Source organism: Syzygium oleosum, unplaced genomic scaffold (assembly GCF_021117445.2).
Source record: "Syzygium oleosum isolate NSW1041296 unplaced genomic scaffold, Sole_v2.1 Sole_v2.04, whole genome shotgun sequence".
NCBI classification, from domain to species: domain Eukaryota; kingdom Viridiplantae; phylum Streptophyta; class Magnoliopsida; order Myrtales; family Myrtaceae; genus Syzygium; species Syzygium oleosum.
In genome coordinates this window covers 13792422-13819351 of record NW_026607488.1, presented here as the reverse complement: position 1 = coordinate 13819351, position 26930 = coordinate 13792422, and the positions used below count along the sequence as shown (strand labels likewise).

General features: G+C 41.4%; 3 protein-coding genes and 2 pseudogenes across 3 annotated transcripts; all 5 read left to right on the top strand.

Moving 5' to 3' along the window:
* The first annotated feature begins 3043 nt into the window (after nt 1–3043).
* LOC130138045 (germin-like protein subfamily 1 member 7) lies at nt 3044–3893 on the top strand. Its single transcript, XM_056310965.1, has 2 exons — nt 3044–3161; nt 3250–3893. The coding sequence occupies exons 1-2, from the start codon at nt 3044–3046 to the stop codon at nt 3801–3803; spliced, it is 672 nt and encodes a 223-aa protein (XP_056166940.1). The 3' UTR covers nt 3804–3893.
* A 4134-nt stretch (nt 3894–8027) lies between these two features.
* On the top strand, nt 8028–11661 carry LOC130137897 (uncharacterized). Its single transcript, XM_056310416.1, has 6 exons — nt 8028–8107; nt 8219–8345; nt 8432–8715; nt 8786–8887; nt 8994–9264; nt 11497–11661. Exons 1-6 carry the CDS (start codon nt 8085–8087, stop codon nt 11659–11661), a joined length of 972 nt encoding a protein of 323 aa, XP_056166391.1. The 5' UTR covers nt 8028–8084.
* A 666-nt stretch (nt 11662–12327) lies between these two features.
* Nucleotides 12328–13147, top strand: LOC130138081 (germin-like protein subfamily 1 member 7; annotated as a pseudogene).
* Nucleotides 13148–16511: 3364 nt separating this feature from the next.
* LOC130138047 (germin-like protein subfamily 1 member 7) lies at nt 16512–17270 on the top strand (annotated as a pseudogene).
* Nucleotides 17271–25802: 8532 nt separating this feature from the next.
* LOC130138067 (germin-like protein subfamily 1 member 7) lies at nt 25803–26622 on the top strand. The gene is made up of 2 exons (XM_056311018.1): nt 25803–25980; nt 26069–26622. Exons 1-2 carry the CDS (start codon nt 25863–25865, stop codon nt 26620–26622), a joined length of 672 nt encoding a protein of 223 aa, XP_056166993.1. The 5' UTR covers nt 25803–25862.
* Nucleotides 26623–26930: the final 308 nt, after the last annotated feature.

Below are 26930 nucleotides of genomic sequence, written 5' to 3'. Positions count from 1 at the left end.
GCTGGGAATATGGCCAACCTGAGGCGGTACCATTACGTGGGTTGTGCACTAGGAGAACGGATGTTGAGCCTGAGGCGGTACCATTACGCGGGCCCAGGAGTGTTGTGTATATGAGATGGTCGCAGTGAACCTGAGGCGGTACCATTACGCGGGTCACTGGCGAGTGAGGTGGAAAAGATGCGATGAAACGGGAACAAATGCATGAAATGTCATTAGAACATGCATATGAGTGGAATAGTGCTATTATAAGACCAATGTGCAGGTTGCGTATATTGAGAATCAGGTAAGTACGATTGTGTGGACGTTGTTTGTGTGTGGCTTGATTTGGTGTCTCGACTTGTCTGGAATACGTGGTAACCTAGGTAAGGTTTAGGTTGTGTACTTATTGAGAAGTGTCTCATGGTTGTACCAACCAAACCATTTCAGAGCACCCGCCCAAGCTATGAACCTTCCGTCGCCGCCGCTACAGCATTTTGGGATTGTTATGCATACTAATCATGATGTGGTAGAGTTCCCGATCGAGATTGAGGCCGATTCGGAGTCGTCGGATGAGCTTGTGCCTGATGAGGATTCGGATGAGGATTCCGAAGAGAGTGAGTCAGAGTGGACGCCAGCAGAGGGCGTAGGGATTAGTTTTGGAGCTGAGGAAGAGTCTGGAAGTGTCCTATTTTGGTGTAGCGTTACCCAGGCTACTAATCTTTTGTGATATCGGTGGGTTGCAGTTTAGTAGTTCAATGTGCATATTTGCTTTGTGGTTTGTAAATGGCGATTGTGGCATAAGTTTTTACTGTAAATGGATATTGTACTTAAATTGAGGTATAGTATAAGATTTGGTGGTTTGGCAATTTATTCTCTTTAGTACCCCTGGTAAATCATTGTCTGGGTGTTCGTTGTTTCCGCCGCGATTAAACTCTGATGGGTTTCTTTTGGGTCGGCGACGTTTCCTGGGACGTCGCACTATTTCGACCGAAGAGGGATGTCGCGTGCTCGATGGGGTTGGGGGCGTGACAGTCCCAATCCACATCAGGATTGTCGTCAAAATCAATGCTTGTTGCTGACTTGTTTCATAGTTCGACTTCTGCCTTTCTGTGAATACCGTTTCCGGAGCAATTCGGTGGGAGCTCTTATGATTCAAGTACTTCATTAGGAGTACGAAAGAGACGAAATGTATTTGCTACGGTTGCCTCTCATTGACAGTTGAGAATTGAAATGCCTGGCTGAAGGCCAATCTAAACCTGCTCTCAGAGTCAGCTGAATTTGTTCTCCTCAAGAATGACGATCACGTGGTATTTCTCAAACCATGGAGTCAGGTACTGCTCGATCTTAGTTTCAAAAAGAAATAATGGCCCCCTTAATCCTCAACTAAGTCATGACTTATAAGCTCTGGAAGCCACTAGAATATCATTAAATGCTTATAAACAAAGTCGACCTATGACTCTCTTTTCATTAGGATGCAGAGAAGTGGCAGCTTGGGACAAGAACAGTCTCTTATTACCTACAATCCGCGAACCATGCTCGGGAAAACAGAAAAAAAAGGCGCCAATGACATTAAATGGTCAAACCGCGGTAATGAGCTTATTGTTTATGCAGGAATGATTATTTTATCCATTTTGGGGCAATGAAAGAGTGCAATGCAACCAAGTAAATGTGAAGAACTTTGGTATTGGGTAACAAAGATGGGGACATCGATGACAAGAGTATTTTCGGGATGAAGATGGATATGGATATTGTAAGGACCCGGGGTCTACACTGTGTAATATTGTCCGCTTTGGGCCCACTGACCCTCACGGCTTTAAAACGCGTTACACAGAGTAGAGAACCCAAGCCTTATAAACTAGCCCAGGACTCCCCCCCTAAGCGATGTGGGACAAGAGACATGCCCCCCTTGCCATCCTAGAAGCCTGCCAGGAGCCGCTCCTTGTCCAGGCCCTCTGGCCCCGGCGACCACTCCCCGCCCTCGTCGGACCGGGTCGTTACAGATATTGTTCTCCTTTTGCAATCTAGATAACCAGTTCAATCTTTTGGAGATATCCCATTGTCGCAGAAGAAATGGTCTTTACTTGATCAGGCTGCATTGATGATGCTAGACAGTTTACCTTTTTTCACAAGAAAAGTGAAGAAAAAACGGTACAAGGATGTAAAAGTTATCGAAGACCACTTCCATATCGGACGACGTGCCTTCTTCAAGCTGGAGGGAGAGGAAATCAAACGAATCACCAAGTTCTCGCAGTTGTTATGGAACGGTTCATCCTTGGACTTCAGAAGCGGGAAATAGATTCTACTTTGAAAACATGGTAATATGCAGGGTAACTTCCCCAACAAACTATATCTCCATATAATCGCACCTTTAATCATTAAGTAAGTCATGTCTTATAAAGAAAATGGAAGTAAAATCTTCTTTTCATTTGGCTGCTGACAAGTGGCAGCTTGGGAGAAGAACAGGATCTTATTTCCTACCACCCACAAACCTAGCTCGGGAAAAAGAAAATCTACTAAAATTATTATGATGCAAAATAAGAAAATTTGTATGAAATGATCAAATCATCCGCGTTGAGCTTATCATATCTAAAATACTGAGCTCATCAACTTTTGTGCGACAATAGAGTGCATTTCTAGATATTTTCAGTCTTTGTCAGATATTAAACCCTGCACAAGATATGCTCTTTACTTGGTAATCTTCTTGGAGTGGTAAAAGAGTTGTAAAAGAAACAAAGAAGAAATGGTACGAGGATTCAAAAATTCATCAAAGACCATTTCAATATCAGGTGATATGCATTCTTTAAGCTGGAGGAGAGGAAATGAAACAAATCGCCAAGTCGTCGGAGTTGTTATAGGGTGAGAAGGGGAAAATAGATAAAACCTCAGAAGACTTGGTAGTAATCTGCATGAAAACCTGCTGGCAAACTAAACACTGGGTCAAACATTTTCATCTATAAAGAGAGAGCATGTTGCCATGCAAGTCCTCACTCCTCCCTCAAGCAATACTAGTCTGTGCAAGGATTAGAACCTGCGATCAAGGCCCCAACTCCTGTTCACAACCACAATGAAGTTTCTTCCCATTAGCTTTCTCATATTGGCTTTAGCAACTGCCGCCGCTTTAGCTTACGACCCGAGTCCTCTTCAGGACATATGCGTGGCAACCAGTGATATGGAATCTGGAGGTTGGTTCCTCAATTCTTGCATTAGTCATGTATTTCATATCTGCCTTATGATGCCGAAACTGAGACGCCAATTTTTTTTCTTATGCAGTATTTGTGAATGGAAAGTTCTGCAAGGATCCCAAAGAAACCACAGCTGATGATTTCGTCTTTATGGGGTTCAGAACTCCTGGAAACACATCGAATCCGCTCGGATCAAAAGTCACACAGGCTTTTGTCGACCAATTTCCAGGACTCAACACTCTTGGAATATCCATGGTTCGCATTGACTTCGCTCCTGGCGGCCTAAATCCTCCCCACACTCACCCTCGTGGCACCGAGGTTTTGGTAGTGGTGGAGGGTACGCTACTTGTTGGCTTTGTCACGTCCAATCAATTAAACAACACACTCTTCACCAAAGTCCTGTACAAGGGGGACGTGTTTGTGTTCCCTATTGGTCTCATTCACTTCCAGTTGAATATCGGAAACACGTATGCGCTAGCCTTTTCCGGTCTTAGCAGCCAGAACCCAGGAGTCATTACCATTGCTAATGCTGTCTTCGGAGCGAAGCCACCCATTTCTGCTGATGTTCTTACCAAGGCCTTCCAAGTGGACAAGAAGGTTGTTGACTATCTCCAGGCGCAATTTTGGTACGACAACAACTAAATGAATCTATCATAAGTTACACAAAATAATTGAATTATAAGAGTTACGAGATTAATCTTATTTCCATAAGTGGTTGTGTTAGACACATAACTAAACTACATACCACATGTATTATTGATTTCGAGTAAATCATTGTTACCTCTCTCTCGACTGGTATCCAATAAAAGATTGTTACCTCTCTCTCTCTCTCTCTCTCTCTCTCTCATGACACGATCAGGATAATTGGACTCATTCCTCAATTAAAATGTCTATAAATGGAAAATCAGAGTGCAATAACATTAAACTATGTACAATTCGGAACTGGGAAGGATGTTATCTAATAGTAAATATTGCTTCCCACATCAACGGAATTTGTACTCCAAAAAGGGTATCATGCAAAGAATGTCCAACCCTATTAAATAGTCTGATTTAAAACAGTCTTGTGATTGAGTACAGAGACTATTTAAAGAAATCATCAGGGCGATTGTTAATACATCCGGCCCTTAGGTGGCCAAAAATAAAAAAGAACCGCTTTGTTTCCATCATTATCTTGAAAGGAGAAGTTCACCACAATATGTCAATTTCCTTAGAGTATCAAATTCAAGTTTGATAAATTACTGCTGACGACATTTCTCATTTTTTTACCGACATACTAAATTCTGCAGATAACTTTACTTTTTCTTTAGTATGGCCAGAAGAAAAATCTTTCCTGCACTCATTTTCCATCTACAATCAAAATGTCGGGTTGAAACCTCATAATTTCGGCTGGATAATTATTTCCAGGATTGTCGTGGCCTACAATATCATTTATAAATGTGTATGCACGGACAAAGTCAAAACCTTGAATAAGATATGGACGGCATTGATCTCTTTATTGAAGCAATCACTATTACAATCTCAAATAGACCATCGATGGACATAAAGGGGAAATATAGAGACACAAATGCGTTACTTCCTATGCACTTATTTTGACAATTTCCAAAGAACGAGAAAGCTAAGTTGCTTCTCAACCTTAGCTTGGAATGATCTAAGACTCTATATGACAATTGAACCGAAAACAAACTTAGACATATCATGAAGATGGACATGAGTCTGAACAAAATCGTCGTGCAATTCAATTTGGTCTAACCGTTTAATTTCAAATATGGGTCCGAAGTGGCCATTTGGTCTCAAACAAGAGATTAAGCTCCCCGGTTGGCAAGTACATATGCTTATTCCGGTAGCACGAGTAGGGGCATTTTTGTCCATAGTCATTTTTTTTTCTTTTTTTTTCCCATCTTTTCATTGTTCATCTTCTTGATTCTTGGAGGGAAGTTGCAGGTCTCAAGCTCACCTCCAAATCTGGCCATCTTACATGACCATGGGCATTCAAGCGTCGCCTTGGCCCACTTTTCAGATAGCCGTCCATGGCCACCGGCACTAAACGAGCCGTTGTCTCTCTCTTTACACTCAAAAGCATATATTTAACTTAATCCCAAAACTCTTCGATCTCTTTCTCAATAACTTGATTTAGCCCCCCAAAGAGCCATGGGATAGCTCGACAAGAAAACCATGAATTGCTAGTCCGGCAACCGCAGTAGCACGGTTCCGACAAGAAGAAGAAGTTTGAGCTGGCGGCACGCCCTCAAACGTCGGGCCGAAAGCGCAGAATCGAAAGGGCCGGAGGCTGCTATGAGGCCCAACCGTTACGCTGTTGACCAAGTGCAACCTTTGGCTATTGAAGTGATAGCGGAATAATGACTACCGGCTCATGGAGGAGTTCGTGATGAACGAAGATCAGCTCAAGCCATGGCCACGTGCAACGATGGCTCGTTTCGCAGCCGATGGCCATGGATAGCCCGGTCTCGAAGAGCTTGCCAAGAAGACGCCCGAATGCGAGCCAACAGCCATGGAAGACTTGAAGGAGGAAGAAGAGAAAAAAATGAAAAGAAAAAAAATAAAAAAGAAATGTTATGAAGGAAGGCCGTGGGTGACTTCCAGGCAAGTGGAACACAATAACAGAGTAATGGCAGTGGAACATATATTAAGTTGTCCAACACGTCCAACATCTATAGAGCACGCAATCATATAATATATTTCCGAGACGACCTCCTCGCCTTCGAAGACTTTCACCAAATATTTCCTCAAACTTAGCCCTGTCACTACAAAAAAACAAGGATTTAGCCACGGAAATTTGCGACGAATTATTTTTCGTGGCTAATTGCAATGCAATTTGTGACGAATATATTTTCCGTCGCAAATTAGCCATGAAAAATAATTCGTCGCAAATTTCCGACGAATTTTGTGACGAAAAAAAATTCGTGGCTAATTTGCGACGGAATATGCCACGGAAAAAAAATCGTCGCAAATTTGCGACGAAATTTACCACAAAAAAAAATTCGTGGAAAATTTGCGACGGATTTTGCCAAGAAAAAAATTCGTGGCTAATTTGCGACGGAATTTGCCACGAAAAAAAATTCGTGGCTAATTTGCGACGGAATTTGCCACGAAAAAACATTCGTCGCGAATTTGCGACGGAATTTGCCACGAAAAAAAATTCGTGGCTAATTTGCGACGAAATTGCCGACGAATGTTTTTCCGTTTCTAATTTGCGACGAAAAATAAATGTCGTCGCTAATTTGCGACGAAATTTCCGAGAGTGTTCGGTATGCTTGTTGGGATCCGCTTTCGCCGTTTTTCTAGGCGTTTGCCTCCGCTTATGCTTCGTTCAATGTATGTGTTGGGTCTACGTTTGGGTCCGCCGCTCCGTGCTTCGCTTCTATGCTTCGCTTCGTGCTTCGCTTCGTGCTTCGCTCGCGCTGCGCACTCGCTAAGCTTCGTGCTTCGCTTCGCTAAGCTTATGTGCTTCCGTGCTTCGCTTACGTGTCGGGCGGCTTCGTGTTGGGTCCGCGTCTACCCGTGTTGGCTGGCTTCGTGTTGGGTCCGCGCCCGCACGTGTTGGGTCCGCCGTTCGTTCGTGGGCGAAACAGTTGGTCCGTTTCGCCCACGAATTTGGTTCTATTCGTGTGCGAAACAAACCAGTTTCGTGGGCGCTTCTGTGCTTCGGCTTCTGCTTCTGTGTTGGCTTTCGTGGGCGCTTCTGTGTTGGGTGTTGGCTTCTGTGCGAAACAGATTGGGTCTGTTTCACCCACGAACAGAATCAAATTCGTGGGCGAAACAGAAACAGAACCATTCTATTTCGCCCACGAATTTGATTCTGTTCGTGGGCGAAACAGACACAATCTGTTTCGTTCGCCCACGAAACAGAACGAAACATAATCAATTTCTCATATTTAGGTTGAAATTTGGTCGGATTTAGGTTGAAATTGAGTTGAAATTCGTTTGAAATTTGGTCGAAATAAGGTGAAATGTGGTCGGAATGAGTTGAAATTTGGTCGGTCAAGTGGAAACGGCCCGCTGATCGAAATTCACGGCCTATGGCCGTGATGCAAGCCATTTTTTGGCTTTTGGAGTCGTTTAGATGGGTTTTTTGGCAAAAAATGATTCTGGTGAATAGTGTTTTCCGTGACATTTCCGCTTTTTTTTTTCGTTTCGGAGTCATTTTATCATTATCTAGGTTTGAAAACTATTTCCAAACCTTTTTTGGCCTAGGTTGAAGCTTTGGCCATCGGGGTAAAACTATTTCCGTGAATTTGGGTTTTGGAGTGGCTCTCTTCGAGGTAAAAACTTATTGATTTTCTTGTTGAAGTTGATATATTCATTTTGAACAGAACTTAGTGATTTACTTGCATCATAAAATTTGTTGTGAAAGTGTAACTTATTAAGTTCTAAGGCTTTCAAAACATGCAATTAAATTTTAAAACAAGTCGAATTACAGAAATTAACTGAAAATTTGATGACCCTGACCAGCTAGATGAGTTCTTCCTTTTTTACCGTTGTAGGACCAAAAATTTAGCTCGTAGACATTTCCGGACAGCTTCCTTTTTTTCAGGGGCCATCTCTCTTGCTCTCAATAACAAAATGGTAAGCTTCACGACGTACGTCATTATGTGTCCTTAATATATGTTCATAATTTTCTTTATTTTTGTCTAACCTTGCACCTTTTAGTGTAAACGTGGAGGTCACATGCGTCGTGATGATGCTTCACAAAGAAGACCAGGCCTTTCCTCTTCCTCGTCCTCATCCCCATCCCTTTCCGCTTCCCCTGCCCCTGCCCTTTTATCTAACCCTCAACTAGTACATGGATACATTGGCCCTTCCTCTGACTCTCAAATGCGAACTGAATTTACTTCAATTCCATCGCCTTCGGTTCCACCTTCTTCTTCAACGCAACACTCGAATTATGAAGAAGATACCCGATTCATGATAGCCCCATTTGGAGATTCGTAAGTATTTCATTTTTTTAAATATATGTGAATTATTATGGATGTCAACTGAATTGTCTGTATGCTTTACGGATGCTATGTATGTTGAAATAAGTTATAACCCGTTTGCAGATTCACGGATTCTACGCATGTTGTGAGGAGACTTAATAAAATAATCGATAACTATTGGATGGGGCAGTTTAGTAGTTGGACCACTGCTCCAAAAGAAGTAAAGGAATTGTGGTGGAATGAGTTCAAGGTAAGTTTTGTCATTTTATTTCCTCACAAACTAAGTTCGATTTAGCATACTGAGCGTACAATTATTTTTCTATTGATTGCTTGCAGCGGAAGTTCAGGTGGGATGAAGCGGAAGAGAAAGAAGTTAAAAGAATTTTTAAGAAGAAAGCCGGTGATCACATGCGAAATGTGATGAATAGAGCAAAGAAAGACAAGAAAAGCCGGATTTTATTACAGCCGACAATTGGGCGGAAATCAAAAGAACTTGGGACACCGAAAAGCATAAGCAAATCAGTGAAATTAATAAGAAGAATCGAGCTTCTAGTTCTAGTGAAGGGTCTGCCACATATGCTGGGGGTTCTATTAATATCGGGGAGCATAGAAAAAGAATGGTAAGTCTTTTAAACATGTTGTAAAGTTAAATCAATAATTACTCATTTCATTTATGTTTATATTTTGTAGGCAGATGAATTGGGGACGGAACCAACATTTATGGCTACATTTGAACGCACCTTTCAGAAAAAAGATAAGACATGGACCGGCAATCGAGCAAAAGTTATTAAGGTATGTAAGGTTATATTTTGTATTTATATATATGAATTTTTTTTTTATTAATATTGTTAATGTAGGACAAATATGATGAACTTGTAATGAGCACGGCTGCTGCTAGTGGTGATGGTGATGGTGATGGTGATGGTGCTGCTGCGTCCGAGCCATCTGTTGACAGTATGGCATTATGGATGGAGGCATCGGGTGGAATGAGAAGAGGTCAAATATTTGGGATGGGATCCTTGTCAAGGATGTACAGAACGCCGGCTGCTGCAACTTCATCCTCCAGTGCGGCTTTTTTAAGGGCACAACACGAGGAGCGAACGGACCAAGAATTGAACCGCTTGAAACAATTACTGGTACAGAAGGATGAAGAAATGAAACAGTTACTTGTACAGAAAGACGAAGAAATGAAACAATTACTTGTACAGAAGGACGAAGAAATGAAAGGAGTGAACCAACGTTTGCAATTGATCATGCAACACCTCAACCTCGAAGCTGATGACGGTCCTCCTGTACCTCCTACTAATCCAGTAGGTGATGGCCACAATGATGATGATAATGAGATTCCTGATGATGATGATGATGATGATGATGATGATGCTGATGCTGATGCTGATGCTGATGCTGATCCTTGCTAGTTTAAATTTCCAAGAGGTACTTATATCTTTGTGCTTCTGCTATTGAATAGATGTGAAAAAATTAACAGGGGTTAGGAGTTTGATATTGTGATGTTTGCGCTGCAGATGGACAGGACTTCGATTCTTGGAAATCAATAGTTTGCCGCAACAGTTTGCCGCAACGTGAAAGAACTTCTTGGCAAGATCAATAGTTTGCCACAACAGTTTTCGAACTTGCTAATTTAGAACATTGTTTCATTTCTTTCTTTTTGGGGTTTGTTCTTGTCTTGACTGTGATTTTCTATCAATGTTAATTAGATTTCAAATCGAAATCGTTCCTACACAACATTCGTCGCTAAAGTATTCATTAAAATTCGTCGCCAAATTTGTTTTCAAATAATGTCGGCCGCAATAGTCAAAATTTTTCGTGGCAAAATACTGATAACAAAAAAATTCGGGCAAATTAGCCACGAATTTTGCCACGAATAATTCCAGTGGCAAATTAGCCACGAATTTTGCCACGAATAAACTCGTCGCAAAAAAAAAAAAAATTTTTTGGCAAATTAGCCACGTGATAATTAGCAACGACTTTTCGCCATGAAAATATTTCGTCGCAATTTCGCGACCAAAAAATAAATCAAAATAATAGCGACGACTTTTGCCACGAATAGATCTCGTGACAAATTACCGACGGATTCTTGTCACGAATAATATTCGTGGCAAATTAGCCACGGATATTTGCCACGAAAAATATTCGTGGCAAATTACCGACGGATTCTTGTCACGAATAATATTCGTGGCAAATTAGCCACGGATATTTGCCACGAACAATATTCGTGGCAAATTACCGACGGATTCTTGTCACGAATAATATTCGTGGCAAATTAGCCACGGATATTTGCCACGAAAAATATTCGTGGCAAATTAGCGACGGATAGGCCACGAATAATATTCGTGACAAATTAGCGACGGATATTTGCCACGAATACTATTCGTGGCAAATTAGCCACGAATTTTGCCACGAATAATTAGCGACGAATTATTTTTCGTTGCAAAATTAGCCACGAATTTTGCCACGAATAATTAGCGACGAAAAAAATTCGTCGGAAATTAGCCACGAAAATTGGAATTTTCCGTGGCAAAATTTTGCGACGGCCTATTAGCGACGATTTTTTTTCCGTTGCTAATTTCGTCGCAAATTCATTTTGCCACGAATTTTGTCGAAATTTTTCGTGGCAAAATTCGTGGCAAAACCCGGCTTTTTTTGTAGTGTGTGTTTGGTGCTTAGTCTGAATGGTATTTTATAACTGATGAAGGAAAGCCCCGGGTAACTTCCAAACAAGTGGAACATGATAACAAAATAATGGTAATTGGAGAATATATTAAGTTGTATAATACGCCCAACATCCAACTAACATGCAATAATATAATATATTTTCGAGACGACCTCCTCCTCTTCTCTTCTTTTTCTTTTTCTTTTTTCTTTTTTCCTTTTTCCTTTTTCCCTCTCCTAGCCATCGCCAGGTCTCGTTGATGGCCAACGGATTAAATGCTCATAAACAAAGTCGATCTATGACTTTCTTTTCATTAGGATGCAGAGAAGTGGCAGCTTGGGACAAGAACAGTCTCTTATTACCTACAATCCACGAACCATGCACGGGAAAACAGAAAAAAAAAAAAAAAAGGTGCCAATGACCTTAAATGGTCAAACCGCGGTAATGAACTTATCGTTTGTGCAAGAATGCTTATTTTATCCATTTTGGTGCAACAAAAGAGTGCAATGCAACCAAGTAAATGTTAAGAACTTTGGTATTGGGTAACAAAGATGGGGGACATCGATGGCAAAAGTATTTTCGGGATAAAGATGGATATGGATATTGTTTTCCTTTTGCAATCTAGATAACCAATTCGTTCTTTTCGAGATATGTCATTGTCGCAGAACAAATGGTCTTTACTTGATCAGGCTGTATTGATTATGCTAGAGAGTTTACCATTTTTCACAAGAAAAGTGAAGAAAAACGGCACAAGGATGTAAAAGTTATCGAAGACCACTTCCGTATCAGACGACGTGCCTTCTTCAAGCTGGAGGGAGAGGAAATCAAACGAATCACCAAGTCGTCGCAGTTGTTGTCGAACGGTTCATCCATGGACTTGAGAAGCGGGAAATAGATTCTACTTTGAAGACTTGGTAATATGCAGGGTAGCTTCCCCAATAAACTATATCTCCATATAATCGCACCTTGAATCATTAAGTAAGTCATGTCTTATAAAGAAAGTGGAGCTAAAACCTTCTTTTCATTCGGCAGCTGACAAGTGGCAGTTTGGGAGAAGAACAGGATTTTATTAATTTCCTACCACCCACGAACCTAGCTCGGGAAAAAGAAAATCTACCAAAAGTATTTTATGAAAAGTAAGAAAAATTGTATTAAATGATCAAATCATCATCGATGAGCTTATCATATCTGAAATACGAAGCTCATCAACTTTTGTGCGACAAGAGAGCGCATTTCTAGATATTTTCGGTCTTCTTTGAGTGGTAAAAGAGTTGTAAAAGAAACAAAGAAGAAACGGTACGAGGATTCAAAAATTCATCAAAGACCATATCAAAATCAGGTGATAATTTACCTTACCAAAAAAAAAATCAGGTGATAAGAAACAAATGGCCAAGTCGTCGTAGTTGTTATAGGGTGAGAAGGGGAAAATAGATAAAACCTCTGAAGATTTGGTAGGAATCTGCATGAAAACCTTCTGATGAACCAAATACTGGGTCAAACATTTTCATCTATAAAGAGAGAGCATGTTGCCATGCAAGTCCTCACTCCTCCCTCAAGCAATACTAGTCTGTGCAAGGATTAGAACTCGCGATCAAGGCCCCAACTCCTGTTCACAACCACAATGAAGTTTCTTCCCATTAGCTTTCTCATCTTGGCTTTAGCAACTGTCGCTGCTTTAGCTTACGACCCGAGTCCTCTTCAGGACATATGCGTGGGAACCAATGATATGGAATCTGGAGGTTGGTTCCTCAATTCTTGCATTAGTCATGTATTTCATTTCTGGCTTATGATGTCGAAACTGAAACACCAATTTTTTTTTCTTATGCAGTATTTGTGAATGGAAAGTTCTGCAAGGACCCAAAAGAAACCACGGCTGATGATTTCGTCTTTATGGGGTTCAGAACGCCTGGAAACACATCGAATCCGCTCGGATCAAAAGTCACACAGGCTTTTGTCGACCAATTTCCAGGACTCAACACTCTTGGAATATCCATGGCTCGCATTGACTTCGCTCCCGGCGGCCTAAATCCTCCCCACACTCACCCTCGTGGCACCGAGGTTCTGGTCGTGGTGGAGGGTACGCTACTTGTTGGCTTTGTCACGTCCAACCAATTAAACAACACACTCTTCACCAAAGTCCTGTACAAGGGGGACGTGTTTGTGTTCCCTATTGGTCTCATTCACTTCCGATTGAATATCGGAAACACGTATGCACCGGCCTTTTCCGGTCTTAGCAGCCGAACCCAGGACTCATTGTCATTGCTAATAATGTTTTTGGAGCGAAGCCACCCATTTCTGCTGATGTTCTTACCAAGGCCTTCCAAGTGGACAAGAAGGTTGTTGACTACCTCCAGGCGCAGTTTTGGTACGACAACAACTAAATGAATCTGTCATAAGTTACACAAAATGATTGAATTATGAGACTTGTAAAATTAATCTTATTTCCATAAGTGGTTGCTCTAGACACACATAACTAGACTACATACCACATGTATGCCTTATTTCGAATAAAAGATTGTTACCTCTCTCGACTGATTTCAAATAAAATATTATTACCTCTCTCTCTCTCTCTCTCTCTCTCTCTCCCGAGGCGTGTACTTCAACGCGGGTTGTGCCGTAGGTGGTAGATGTTGAGCCTGAGGCGCGTACTGTAACGCGGGCGAGAGACATGGCTTGAGGCATGTACTGTAACGTGGGCCGAGGAGTGCTGGGAATATGGCCAACCTGAGGCGGTACCATTACGTGGGTTGTGCACTAGGAGAACGGATGTTGAGCCCGAGGCGGTACCATTACGCGGGCCCGGGAGTGTTGTGTATATGAGATGGTCGCAGGTGAACCGAGGCGGTACCATTACGCGGGTCACTGGGGAGTGAGGTGGAAAAGATGCGATGAAACGGGAACAAATGCATGAAATGTCATTAGAACATGCATATGAGTGGAATAGTGCTATTATAAGACTAATGTGCAGGTTGCGTATATTGAGAATCAGGTAAGTACGATTGTGTGGACGTTGTTTGTGTGTGGCTTGATTTGGTGTCTCGACTTGTCTGGAATACGTGGTAGCCTAGGTAAGGTTTAGGTTGTGTACTTATTGAGAAGTGTCTCATGGTTGTACCAACCAAACCATTTCGAGCACCCGCCCAAGCTATGAACCTTCCGTCGCCGCCGCTACAACATTTTGGGATTGTTATGCATACTAATCATGATGTGGTAGAGTTCCCGATCGAGATTGAGGCCGATTCGAGTCGTCGGATGAGCCTGTGCCTGATGAGGATTCGGATGAGGATTCCGAAGAGAGTGAGTCAGAGTGGACGCCAGCAGAGGGCGTAGGGATTAGTTTCGGAGCTGAGGAAGAGTCTGGAAGTGCCCTATTTTGGTGTAGCGTTCCCAGGCTACTAATCTTTTGTGATATCGGTGGGTTGCAGTTTAGTAGTTCAATGTGCATATTTGCTTTGTGGTTTGTAAATGGCGATTGTGGCATAAGTTTTTACTGTAAATGGATATTGTACTTAAATTGAGGTATAGTATAAGATTTGGTGGTTTGGCAATTTATTCTCTTTAGTACCCCTGGTAAATCATTGTCTGGGTGTTCGTAGTTTCCGCCGCGATTAAACTCTGATGGGTTTCTTTTGGGTCGGCGACGTTTCCTGGGACGTCGCACTATTTCGACCGAAGAGGGATGTCGCGTGCTCGATGGGGTTGGGGGCGTGACAGTCCCAATCCACATCAGGATTGTCATCAAAATCAATGCTTGTTGCTGACTTGTTTCATAGTTCGACTTCTGCCTTTCTGTGAATACCGTTTCCGGAGCAATTCGGTGGGAGCTCTTATGATTCAAGTACTTCATTAGGAGTACGAAAGAGACGAAATGTATTTGCTACGGTTGCCTCTCATTGACAGTTGAGAATTGAAATGCCTGGCTGAAGGCCAATCTAAACCTGCTCTCAGAGTCAGCTGAATTTGTTCTCCTCAAGAATGACGATCACGTGGTATTTCTCAAACCATGGAGTCAGGTACTGCTCGATCTTAGTTTCAAAAAGAAATAATGGCCCCCTTAATCCTCAACTAAGTCATGACTTATAAGCTCTGGAAGCCACTAGAATATCATTAAATGCTTATAAACAAAGTCGACCTATGACTCTCTTTTCATTAGGATGCAGAGAAGTGGCAGCTTGGGACAAGAACAGTCTCTTATTACCTACAATCCGCGAACCATGCTCGGGAAAACAGAAAAAAAAGGCGCCAATGACATTAAATGGTCAAACCGCGGTAATGAGCTTATTGTTTATGCAGGAATGATTATTTTATCCATTTTGGGGCAATGAAAGAGTGCAATGCAACCAAGTAAATGTGAAGAACTTTGGTATTGGGTAACAAAGATGGGGACATCGATGACAAGAGTATTTTCGGGATGAAGATGGATATGGATATTGTAAGGACCCGGGGTCTACACTGTGTAATATTGTCCGCTTTGGGTCCACTGACCCTCACGGCTTTAAAACGCGTTACACAGAATAGAGAACCCAAGCCTTATAAACTAGCCTAGGACTCCCCCCTAAGCGATGTGGGACAAGAGACATGCCCCCCTTGCCATCCTAGAAGCCTGCCAGGAGCCGCTCCTTGTCCAGGCCCTCTGGCCCCGGCGACCACTCCCCGCCCTCGTCGGACCGGGTCGTTACAGATATTGTTCTCCTTTTGCAATCTAGATAACCAGTTCAATCTTTTGGAGATATCCCATTGTCGCAGAAGAAATGGTCTTTACTTGATCAGGCTGCATTGATGATGCTAGACAGTTTACCTTTTTTCACAAGAAAAGTGAAGAAAAAACGGTACAAGGATGTAAAAGTTATCGAAGACCACTTCCATATCGGACGACGTGCCTTCTTCAAGCTGGAGGGAGAGGAAATCAAACGAATCACCAAGTTCTCGCAGTTGTTATGGAACGGTTCATCCTTGGACTTCAGAAGCGGGAAATAGATTCTACTTTGAAAACATGGTAATATGCAGGGTAACTTCCCCAATAAACTATATCTCCATATAATCGCACCTTTAATCATTAAGTAAGTCATGTCTTATAAAGAAAATGGAAGTAAAATCTTCTTTTCATTTGGCTGCTGACAAGTGGCAGCTTGGGAGAAGAACAGGATCTTATTTCCTACCACCCACAAACCTAGCTCGGGAAAAAGAAAATCTACTAAAATTATTATGATGCAAAATAAGAAAATTTGTATGAAATGATCAAATCATCCGCGTTGAGCTTATCATATCTAAAATACTGAGCTCATCAACTTTTGTGCGACAATAGAGTGCATTTCTAGATATTTTCAGTCTTTGTCAGATATTAAACCCTGCACAAGATATGCTCTTTACTTGGTAATCTTCTTGGAGTGGTAAAAGAGTTGTAAAAGAAACAAAGAAGAAATGGTACGAGGATTCAAAAATTCATCAAAGACCATTTCAATATCAGGTGATATGCATTCTTTAAGCTGGAGGAGAGGAAATGAAACAAATCGCCAAGTCGTCGGAGTTGTTATAGGGTGAGAAGGGGAAAATAGATAAAACCTCAGAAGACTTGGTAGTAATCTGCATGAAAACCTGCTGGCAAACTAAACACTGGGTCAAACATTTTCATCTATAAAGAGAGAGCATGTTGCCATGCAAGTCCTCACTCCTCCCTCAAGCAATACTAGTCTGTGCAAGGATTAGAACCTGCGATCAAGGCCCCAACTCCTGTTCACAACCACAATGAAGTTTCTTCCCATTAGCTTTCTCATATTGGCTTTAGCAACTGCCGCCGCTTTAGCTTACGACCCGAGTCCTCTTCAGGACATATGCGTGGCAACCAGTGATATGGAATCTGGAGGTTGGTTCCTCAATTCTTGCATTAGTCATGTATTTCATATCTGCCTTATGATGCCGAAACTGAGACGCCAATTTTTTTTCTTATGCGGTATTTGTGAATGGAAAGTTCTGCAAGGATCCCAAAGAAACCACAGCTGATGATTTCGTCTTTATGGGGTTCAGAACTCCTGGAAACACATCGAATCCGCTCGGATCAAAAGTCACACAGGCTTTTGTCGACCAATTTCCAGGACTCAACACTCTTGGAATATCCATGGCTCGCATTGACTTCGCTCCTGGCGGCCTAAATCCTCCCCACACTCACCCTCGTGGCACCGAGGTTTTGGTAGTGGTGGAGGGTACGCTACTTGTTGGCTTTGTCACGTCCAATCAATTAAACAACACACTCTTCACCAAAGTCCTGTACAAGGGGGACGTGTTTGTGTTCCCTATTGGTCTCATTCACTTCCAGTTGAATATCGGAAACACGTATGCGCTAGCCTTTTCCGGTCTTAGCAGCCGAACCCGGGAGTCATTACCATTGCTAATGCTGTCTTCGGAGCGAAGCCACCCATTTCTGCTGATGTTCTTACCAAGGCCTTCCAAGTGGACAAGAAGGTTGTTGACTATCTCCAGGCGCAATTTTGGTACGACAACAACTAAATGAATCTATCATAAGTTACACAAAATAATTGAATTATAAGAGTTACGAGATTAATCTTATTTCCATAAGTGGTTGTGTTAGACACATAACTAAACTACATACCACATGTATTATTGATTTCGAGTAAATCATTGTTACCTCTCTCTCGACTGGTATCCAATAAAAGATTGTTACCTCTCTCTCTCTCTCTCTCTCTCTCTCTCATGACACGATCAGGATAATTGGACTCATTCCTCAATTAAAATGTCTATAAATGGAAAATCAGAGTGCAATAACATTAAACTATGTACAATTCGGAACTGGGAAGGATGTTATCTAATAGTAAATATTGCTTCCCACATCAACGGAATTTGTACTCCAAAAGGGTATCATGCAAAGAATGTCCAACCCTATTAAATAGTCTGATTTAAAACAGTCTTGTGATTGAGTACAGAGACTATTTAAAGAAATCATCAGGGCGATTGTTAATACATCCGGCCCTTAGGTGGCCAAAAATAAAAAAGAACCGCTTTGTTTCCATCATTATCTTGAAAGGAGAAGTTCACCACAATATGTCAATTTCCTTAGAGTATCAAATTCAAGTTTGATAAATTACTGCTGACGACATTTCTCATTTTTTACCGACATACTAAATTCTGCAGATAACTTTACTTTTTCTTTAGTATGGCCAGAAGAAAAATCTTTCCTGCACTCATTTTCCATCTACAATCAAAATGTCGGGTTGAAACCTCATAATTTCGGCTGGATAATTATTTCCAGGATTGTCGTGGCCTACAATATCATTTATAAATGTGTATGCACGGACAAAGTCAAAACCTTGAATAAGATATGGACGGCATTGATCTCTTTATTGAAGCAATCACTATTACAATCTCAAATAGACCATCGATGGACATAAAGGGGAAATATAGAGACACAAATGCGTTACTTCCTATGCACTTATTTTGACAATTTCCAAAAGAACGAGAAAGCTAAGTTGCTTCTCAACCTTAGCTTGGAATGATCTAAGACTCTATATGACAATTGAACCGAAAACAAACTTAGACATATCATGAAGATGGACATGAGTCTGAACAAAATCGTCGTGCAATTCAATTTGGTCTAACCGTTTAATTTCAAATATATGGGTCCGAAGTGGCCATTTGGTCTCAAACAAGAGATTAAGCTCCCCGGTTGGCAAGTACATATGCTTATTCCGGTAGCACGAGTAGGGGCATTTTTGTCCATAGTCATTTTTTTTTCTTTTTTTTTCCCATCTTTTCATTGTTCATCTTCTTGATTCTTGGAGGGAAGTTGCAGGTCTCAAGCTCACCTCCAAATCTGGCCATCTTACATGACCATGGGCATTCAAGCGTCGCCTTGGCCCACTTTTCAGATAGCCGTCCATGGCCACCGGCACTAAACGAGCCGTTGTCTCTCTCTTTACACTCAAAAGCATATATTTAACTTAATCCCAAAACTCTTCGATCTCTTTCTCAATAACTTGATTTAGCCCCCCAAAGAGCCATGGGATAGCTCTGACAAGAAAACCATGAATTGCTAGTCCGGCAACCGCAGGTAGCACGGTTCCGACAAGAAGAAGAAGTTTGAGCTGGCGGCACTGCCCTCAAACGTCAGGCCGAAAGCAGCAGAATCTGAAAGGGCCGGAGGCTGCTATGAGGCCCAACCGTTACGCTGTTGACCAAGTGCAACCTTTGGCTATTGAAGTGATAGCGGAATAATGACTACCGGCTCATGGAGGAGTTCGTGATGAACGAAGATCAGCTCAAGCCATGGCCACGTGCAACGATGGCTCGTTTCGCAGCCGATGGCCATGGATAGCCCGGTCTGAAGAGCTTGCCAAGAAGACGCCTGAATGCGAGCCAACAGCCATGGAAGACTTGAAGGAGGAAGAAGAGAAAAAAAATGAAAAGAAAAAAAAAAAAAAAGAAATGTTATGAAGGAAGGCCGTGGGTGACTTCCAGGCAAGTGGAACACAATAACAGAGTAATGGCAGTGGAACATATATTAAGTTGTCCAACACGTCCAACATCTATAGAGCACGCAATCATATAATATATTTCCGAGACGACCTCCTCGCCTTCGAAGACTTTCACCAAATATTTCCTCAAACTTAGCCCTGTCACTACAAAAAAACAAGGATTTAGCCACGGAAATTTGCGACGAATTATTTTTCGTGGCTAATTGCAATGCAATTTGTGACGAATATATTTTCCGTCGCAAATTAGCCATGAAAAAATAATTCGTCGCAAATTTCCGACGAATTTTGTGACGAAAAAAAATTCGTGGCTAATTTGCGACGGAATATGCCACGGAAAAAAAATCGTCGCAAATTTGCGACGAAATTTACCACAAAAAAAAATTCGTGGAAAATTTGCGACGGATTTTGCCAAGAAAAAAATTCGTGGCTAATTTGCGACGGAATTTGCCACGAAAAAAAATTCGTGGCTAATTTGCGACGGAATTTGCCACGAAAAAACATTCGTCGCGAATTTGCGACGGAATTTGCCACGAAAAAAAATTCGTGGCTAATTTGCGACGAAATTGCCGACGAATGTTTTTCCGTTTCTAATTTGCGACGAAAAATAAATGTCGTCGCTAATTTGCGACGAAATTTCCGAGAGTGTTCGGTATGCTTCTGTTGGGTCTGCTTTTCGCCGTTTTTTCTAGGCGTTTGCCTATGCTTATGCTTCTGTTCAATGTATGTGTTGGGTCTACGTTTGGGTCTGCTTCTGCTCTGTGCTTCTGCTTCTATGCTTCTGCTTCTGTGCTTCTGCTTCTGTGCTTCTGCTTCTACGCTTCTGCTTCTGCTAAGCTTCTGTGCTTCTGCTTCTGCTAAGCTTATGTGCTTCTGCGCTTCTGCTAAGCTTCTGTGCTTCTGCTTCTGTGTCGGCCGGCTTCGTGTTGGGTCCGCGTGCGCCTATGTTGGCCGGCTTCGTGTTGGGTCCGCGTCCGCTCGCTTCGCGCTTCGCTCGCTTCGTGTTGGGTCTCGCCGTTACGTTCGTGGACGAAACAGTTGGTCTGTTCGCCCACGAATTTGGTTCTATTCGTGTGCGAAACAAACCAGTTTCGTGGGCGCTTCTGTGCTTCGGCTTCTGATTCTGTGTTGGCTTTCGTGGGCGCTTCTGTGTTGGGTGTTGGCTTCTGTGCGAAACAGATTGGGTCTGTTTCGCCCACGAACAGAATCAAATTCGTGGGCGAAACAGACCCAATCTGTTTCGTTCGCCCACGAAACAGAACGAAACATAATCAATTTCTCATATTTAGGTTGAAATTTGGTCGGATTTAGGTTGAAATTGAGTTGAAATTCGTTTGAAATTTGGTCGAAATAAGGTGAAATGTGGTCGGAATGAGTTGAAATTTGGTCGGTCAAGTGGAAACGGCCCGCTGATCGAAATTCACGGCCTATGGCCGTGATGCAAGCCATTTTTTGGCTTTTGGAGTCGTTTAGATGGGTTTTTTGGCAAAAAATGATTCTGGTGAATAGTGTTTTCCGTGACATTTCCGCCTTTTTTTTTTCGTTTCGGAGTCATTTTATCATTATCTAGGTTTGAAAACTATTTCCAAACCTTTTTTGGCCTAGGTTGAAGCTTTGGCCATCGGGGTAAAACTATTTCCGTGACATTTGGGTTTTCTGGAGTGGCTCTCTTCGAGGTAAAAACTTATTGATTTTCTTGTTGAAGTTGATATATTCATTTTGAACAGAACTTAGTGATTTACTTGCATCATAAAATTTGTTGTGAAAGTGTAACTTATTAAGTTCTAAGGCTTTCAAAACATGCAATTAAATTTTAAAACAAGTCGAATTACAGAAATTAACTGAAAATTTGATGACCCTGACCAGCTAGATGAGTTCTTCCTTTTTTACCGTTGTAGGACCAAAAATTTAGCTCGTAGACATTTCCGGACAGCTTCCTTTTTTTCAGGGGCCATCTCTCTTGCTCTCAATAACAAAATGGTAAGCTTCACGACGTACGTCATTATGTGTCCTTAATATATGTTCATAATTTTCTTTATTTTTGTCTAACCTTGCACCTTTTAGTGTAAACGTGGAGGTCACATGCGTCGTGATGATGCTTCACAAAGAAGACCAGGCCTTTCCTCTTCCTCGTCCTCATCCCCATCCCTTTCCGCTTCCCCCTTGCCCTTTTATCTAACCCTCAACTAGTACATGGATACATTGGCCCTTCCTCCGACTCTCAAATGCGAACTGAATTTACTTCAATTCCATCGCCTTCGGTTCCACCTTCTTCTTCAACGCAACACTCGAATTATGAAGAAGATACCCGATTCATGATAGCCCCATTTGGAGATTCGTAAGTATTTCATTTTTTTAAATATATGTGAATTATTATGGATGTCAACTGAATTGTCTGTATGCTTTACGGATGCTATGTATGTTGAAATAAGTTATAACCCATTTGCAGATTCACGGATTCTACGCATGTTGTGAGGAGACTTAATAAAATAATCGATAACTATTGGATGGGGCAGTTTAGTAGTTGGACCACTGCTCCAAAAGAAGTAAAGGAATTGTGGTGGAATGAGTTCAAGGTAAGTTTTGTCATTTTATTTCCTCACAAACTAAGTTCGATTTAGCATACTGAGCGTACAATTATTTTTCTATTGATTGCTTGCAGCGGAAGTTCAGGTGGGATGAAGCGGAAGAGAAAGAAGTTAAAAGAATTTTTAAGAAGAAAGCCGGTGATCACATGCGAAATGTGATGAATAGAGCAAAGAAAGACAAGAAAAGCCGGATTTTATTACAGCCGACAATTGGGCGGAAATCAAAAGAACTTGGGACACCGAAAAGCATAAGCAAATCAGTGAAATTAATAAGAAGAATCGAGCTTCTAGTTCTAGTGAAGGGTCTGCCACATATGCTTGGGGGTTCTATTAATATCGGGGAGCATAGAAAAAGAATGGTAAGTCTTTTAAACATGTTGTAAAGTTAAATCAATAATTACTCATTTCATTTATGTTTATATTTTGTAGGCAGATGAATTGGGGACGGAACCAACATTTATGGCTACATTTGAACGCACCTTTCAGAAAAAAGATAAGACATGGACCGGCAATCGAGCAAAAGTTATTAAGGTATGTAAGGTTATATTTTGTATTTATATATATGAATTTTTTTATTAATATTGTTAATGTAGGACAAATATGATGAACTTGTAATGAGCACGGTCTGCTAGTGGTGATGGTGATGGTGATGGTGATGGTGATGGTGATGGTGTCGCTTGCGTCCGAGCCATCCGTTGACAATATGGCATTATGGATGGAGGCATCGGGTGGAATGAGAAGAGGTCAAATATTTGGGATGGGATCCTTGTCAAGGATGTACAGAACGCCGGCTGCTGCAACTTCATCCTCCAGTGCGGCTTTTTTAAGGGCACAACACGAGGAGCGAACGGACCAAGAATTGAACCGCTTGAAACAATTACTGGTACAGAAGGATGAAGAAATGAAACAGTTACTTGTACAGAAAGACGAAGAAATGAAACAATTACTTGTACAGTAGGACGAAGAAATGAAAGGAGTGAACCAACGTTTGCAATTGATCATGCAACACCTCAACCTCGAAGCTGATGACGGTCCTCCTATACCTCCTACTAATCCAGTAGGTGATGGCCACAATGATGATGATAATGAGATTCCTGATGATGATGATGATGATGATGATGATGATGCTGATGCTGATGCTGATGCTATGTTTAAATTTCCAAGAGGTACTTATATCTTTGTGCTTCTGCTATTGAATAGATGTGAAAAAATTAACAGGGGTTAGGAGTTTGATATTGTGATGTTTGCGCTGCAGATGGACAGGACTTCGATTCTTGGAAATCAATAGTTTGCCGCAACAGTTTGCCGCAACGTGAAAGAACTTCTTGGCAAGATCAATAGTTTGCCACAACAGTTTTCGAACTTGCTAATTTAGAACATTGTTTCATTTCTTTCTTTTTGGGGTTTGTTCTTGTCTTGACTGTGATTTTCTATCAATGTTAATTAGATTTCAAATCGAAATCGTTCCTACACAACATTCGTCGCTAAAGTATTCATTAAAATTCGTCGCCAAATTTGTTTTCAAATAATGTCGGCCGCAATAGTCAAAATTTTTCGTGGCAAAATACTGATAAAAAAAAAATTCGGGCAAATTAGCCACGAATTTTGCCACGAATAATTCCAGTGGCAAATTAGCCACGAATTTTGCCACGAATAAACTCGTCGCAAAAAAAAAAAAATTTTTTTTGGCAAATTAGCCACGTGATAATTAGCAACGACTTTTCGCCATGAAAATATTTCGTCGCAATTTCGCGACCAAAAAATAAATCAAAATAATAGCGACGACTTTTGCCACGAATAGATCTCGTGACAAATTACCGACGGATTCTTGTCACGAATAATATTCGTGGCAAATTAGCCACGGATATTTGCCACGAAAAATATTCGTGGCAAATTACCGACGGATTCTTGTCACGAATAATATTAGGTGGCAAATTAGCCACGGATATTTGCCACGAACAATATTCGTGGCAAATTACCGACGGATTCTTGTCACGAATAATATTCGTGGCAAATTAGCCACGGATATTTGCCACGAAAAATATTCGTGGCAAATTAGCGACGGATAGGCCACGAATAATATTCGTGACAAATTAGCGACGGATATTTGCCACGAATACTATTCGTGGCAAATTAGCCACGAATTTTGCCACGAATAATTAGCGACGAATTATTTTTCGTTGCAAAATTAGCCACGAATTTTGCCACGAATAATTAGCGACGAAAAAAATTCGTCGGAAATTAGCCACGAAAATTGGAATTTTCCGTGGCAAAATTTTGCGACGGCCTATTAGCAACGATTTTTTTTCCGTTGCTAATTTCGTCGCAAATTCATTTTGCCACGAATTTTGTCGAAATTTTTCGTGGCAAAATTCGTGGCAAAACCCGGCTTTTTTTGTAGTGTGTATTTGGTGCTTAGTCTGAATGGTATTTTATAACTGATGAAGGAAAGCCCCGGGTAACTTCCAAACAAGTGGAACATGATAACAAAATAATGGTAATTGGAGAATATATTAAGTTGTATAATACGCCCAACATCCAACTAACATGCAATAATATAATATATTTTCGAGACGACCTCCTCCTCTTCTCTTCTTTTTCTTTTTCTTTTTTCTTTTTTCCTTTTTCCTTTTTCCCTCTCCTAGCCATCGCCAGGTCTCGTTGATGGCCAACGGATTAAATGCTCATAAACAAAGTCGATCTATGACTTTCTTTTCATTAGGATGCAGAGAAGTGGCAGCTTGGGACAAGAACAGTCTCTTATTACCTACAATCCACGAACCATGCACGGGAAAACAGAAAAAAAAAAAAAAGGTGCCAATGACCTTAAATGGTCAAACCGCGGTAATGAACTTATCGTTTGTGCAAGAATGCTTATTTTATCCATTTTGGTGCAACAAAAGAGTGCAATGCAACCAAGTAAATGTTAAGAACTTTGGTATTGGGTAACAAAGATGGGGGACATCGATGGCAAAAGTATTTTCGGGATAAAGATGGATATGGATATTGTTTTCCTTTTGCAATCTAGATAACCAATTCGTTCTTTTCGAGATATGTCATTGTCGCAGAACAAATGGTCTTTACTTGATCAGGCTGTATTGATTATGCTAGAGAGTTTACCATTTTTCACAAGAAAAGTGAAGAAAAAACGGCACAAGGATGTAAAAGTTATCGAAGACCACTTCCGTATCAGACGACGTGCCTTCTTCAAGCTGGAGGGAGAGGAAATCAAACGAATCACCAAGTCGTCGCAGTTGTTGTCGAACGGTTCATCCATGGACTTGAGAAGCGGGAAATAGATTCTACTTTGAAGACTTGGTAATATGCAGGGTAGCTTCCCCAATAAACTATATCTCCATATAATCGCACCTTGAATCATTAAGTAAGTCATGTCTTATAAAGAAAGTGGAGCTAAAACCTTCTTTTCATTCGGCAGCTGACAAGTGGCAGTTTGGGAGAAGAACAGGATTTTATTAATTTCCTACCACCCACGAACCTAGCTCGGGAAAAAGAAAATCTACCAAAAGTATTTTATGAAAAGTAAGAAAAATTGTATTAAATGATCAAATCATCATCGATGAGCTTATCATATCTGAAATACGAAGCTCATCAACTTTTGTGCGACAAGAGAGCGCATTTCTAGATATTTTCGGTCTTCTTTGAGTGGTAAAAGAGTTGTAAAAGAAACAAAGAAGAAACGGTACGAGGATTCAAAAATTCATCAAAGACCATATCAAAATCAGGTGATAATTTACCTTACCAAAAAAAAAATCAGGTGATAAGAAACAAATGGCCAAGTCGTCGTAGTTGTTATAGGGTGAGAAGGGGAAAATAGATAAAACCTCTGAAGATTTGGTAGGAATCTGCATGAAAACCTTCTGATGAACCAAATACTGGGTCAAACATTTTCATCTATAAAGAGAGAGCATGTTGCCATGCAAGTCCTCACTCCTCCCTCAAGCAATACTAGTCTGTGCAAGGATTAGAACTCGCGATCAAGGCCCCAACTCCTGTTCACAACCACAATGAAGTTTCTTCCCATTAGCTTTCTCATCTTGGCTTTAGCAACTGTCGCTGCTTTAGCTTACGACCCGAGTCCTCTTCAGGACATATGCGTGGGAACCAATGATATGGAATCTGGAGGTTGGTTCCTCAATTCTTGCATTAGTCATGTATTTCATTTCTGGCTTATGATGTCGAAACTGAAACACCAATTTTTTTTCTTATGCAGTATTTGTGAATGGAAAGTTCTGCAAGGACCCAAAAGAAACCACGGCTGATGATTTCGTCTTTATGGGGTTCAGAACGCCTGGAAACACATCGAATCCGCTCGGATCAAAAGTCACACAGGCTTTTGTCGACCAATTTCCAGGACTCAACACTCTTGGAATATCCATGGCTCGCATTGACTTCGCTCCCGGCGGCCTAAATCCTCCCCACACTCACCCTCGTGGCACCGAGGTTCTGGTCGTGGTGGAGGGTACGCTACTTGTTGGCTTTGTCACGTCCAACCAATTAAACAACACACTCTTCACCAAAGTCCTGTACAAGGGGGACGTGTTTGTGTTCCCTATTGGTCTCATTCACTTCCAGTTGAATATCGGAAACACGTATGCACTGGCCTTTTCCGGTCTTAGCAGCCAGAACCCAGGACTCATTGTCATTGCTAATAATGTTTTTGGAGCGAAGCCACCCATTTCTGCTGATGTTCTTACCAAGGCCTTCCAAGTGGACAAGAAGGTTGTTGACTACCTCCAGGCGCAGTTTTGGTACGACAACAACTAAATGAATCTGTCATAAGTTACACAAAATGATTGAATTATGAGACTTGTAAAATTAATCTTATTTCCATAAGTGGTTGCTCTAGACACACATAACTAGACTACATACCACATGTATGCCTTATTTCGAATAAAAGATTGTTACCTCTCTCGACTGATTTCAAATAAAATATTATTACCTCTCTCTCTCTCTCTCTCTCTCTCTCTCTCTCTCTCTCTCTCCCGAAGCGTGTACTTCAACGCGGGTTGTGCCGTAGGTGGTAGATGTTGAGCCTGAGGCGCGTACTGTAACGCGGGCGAGAGACATGGCTT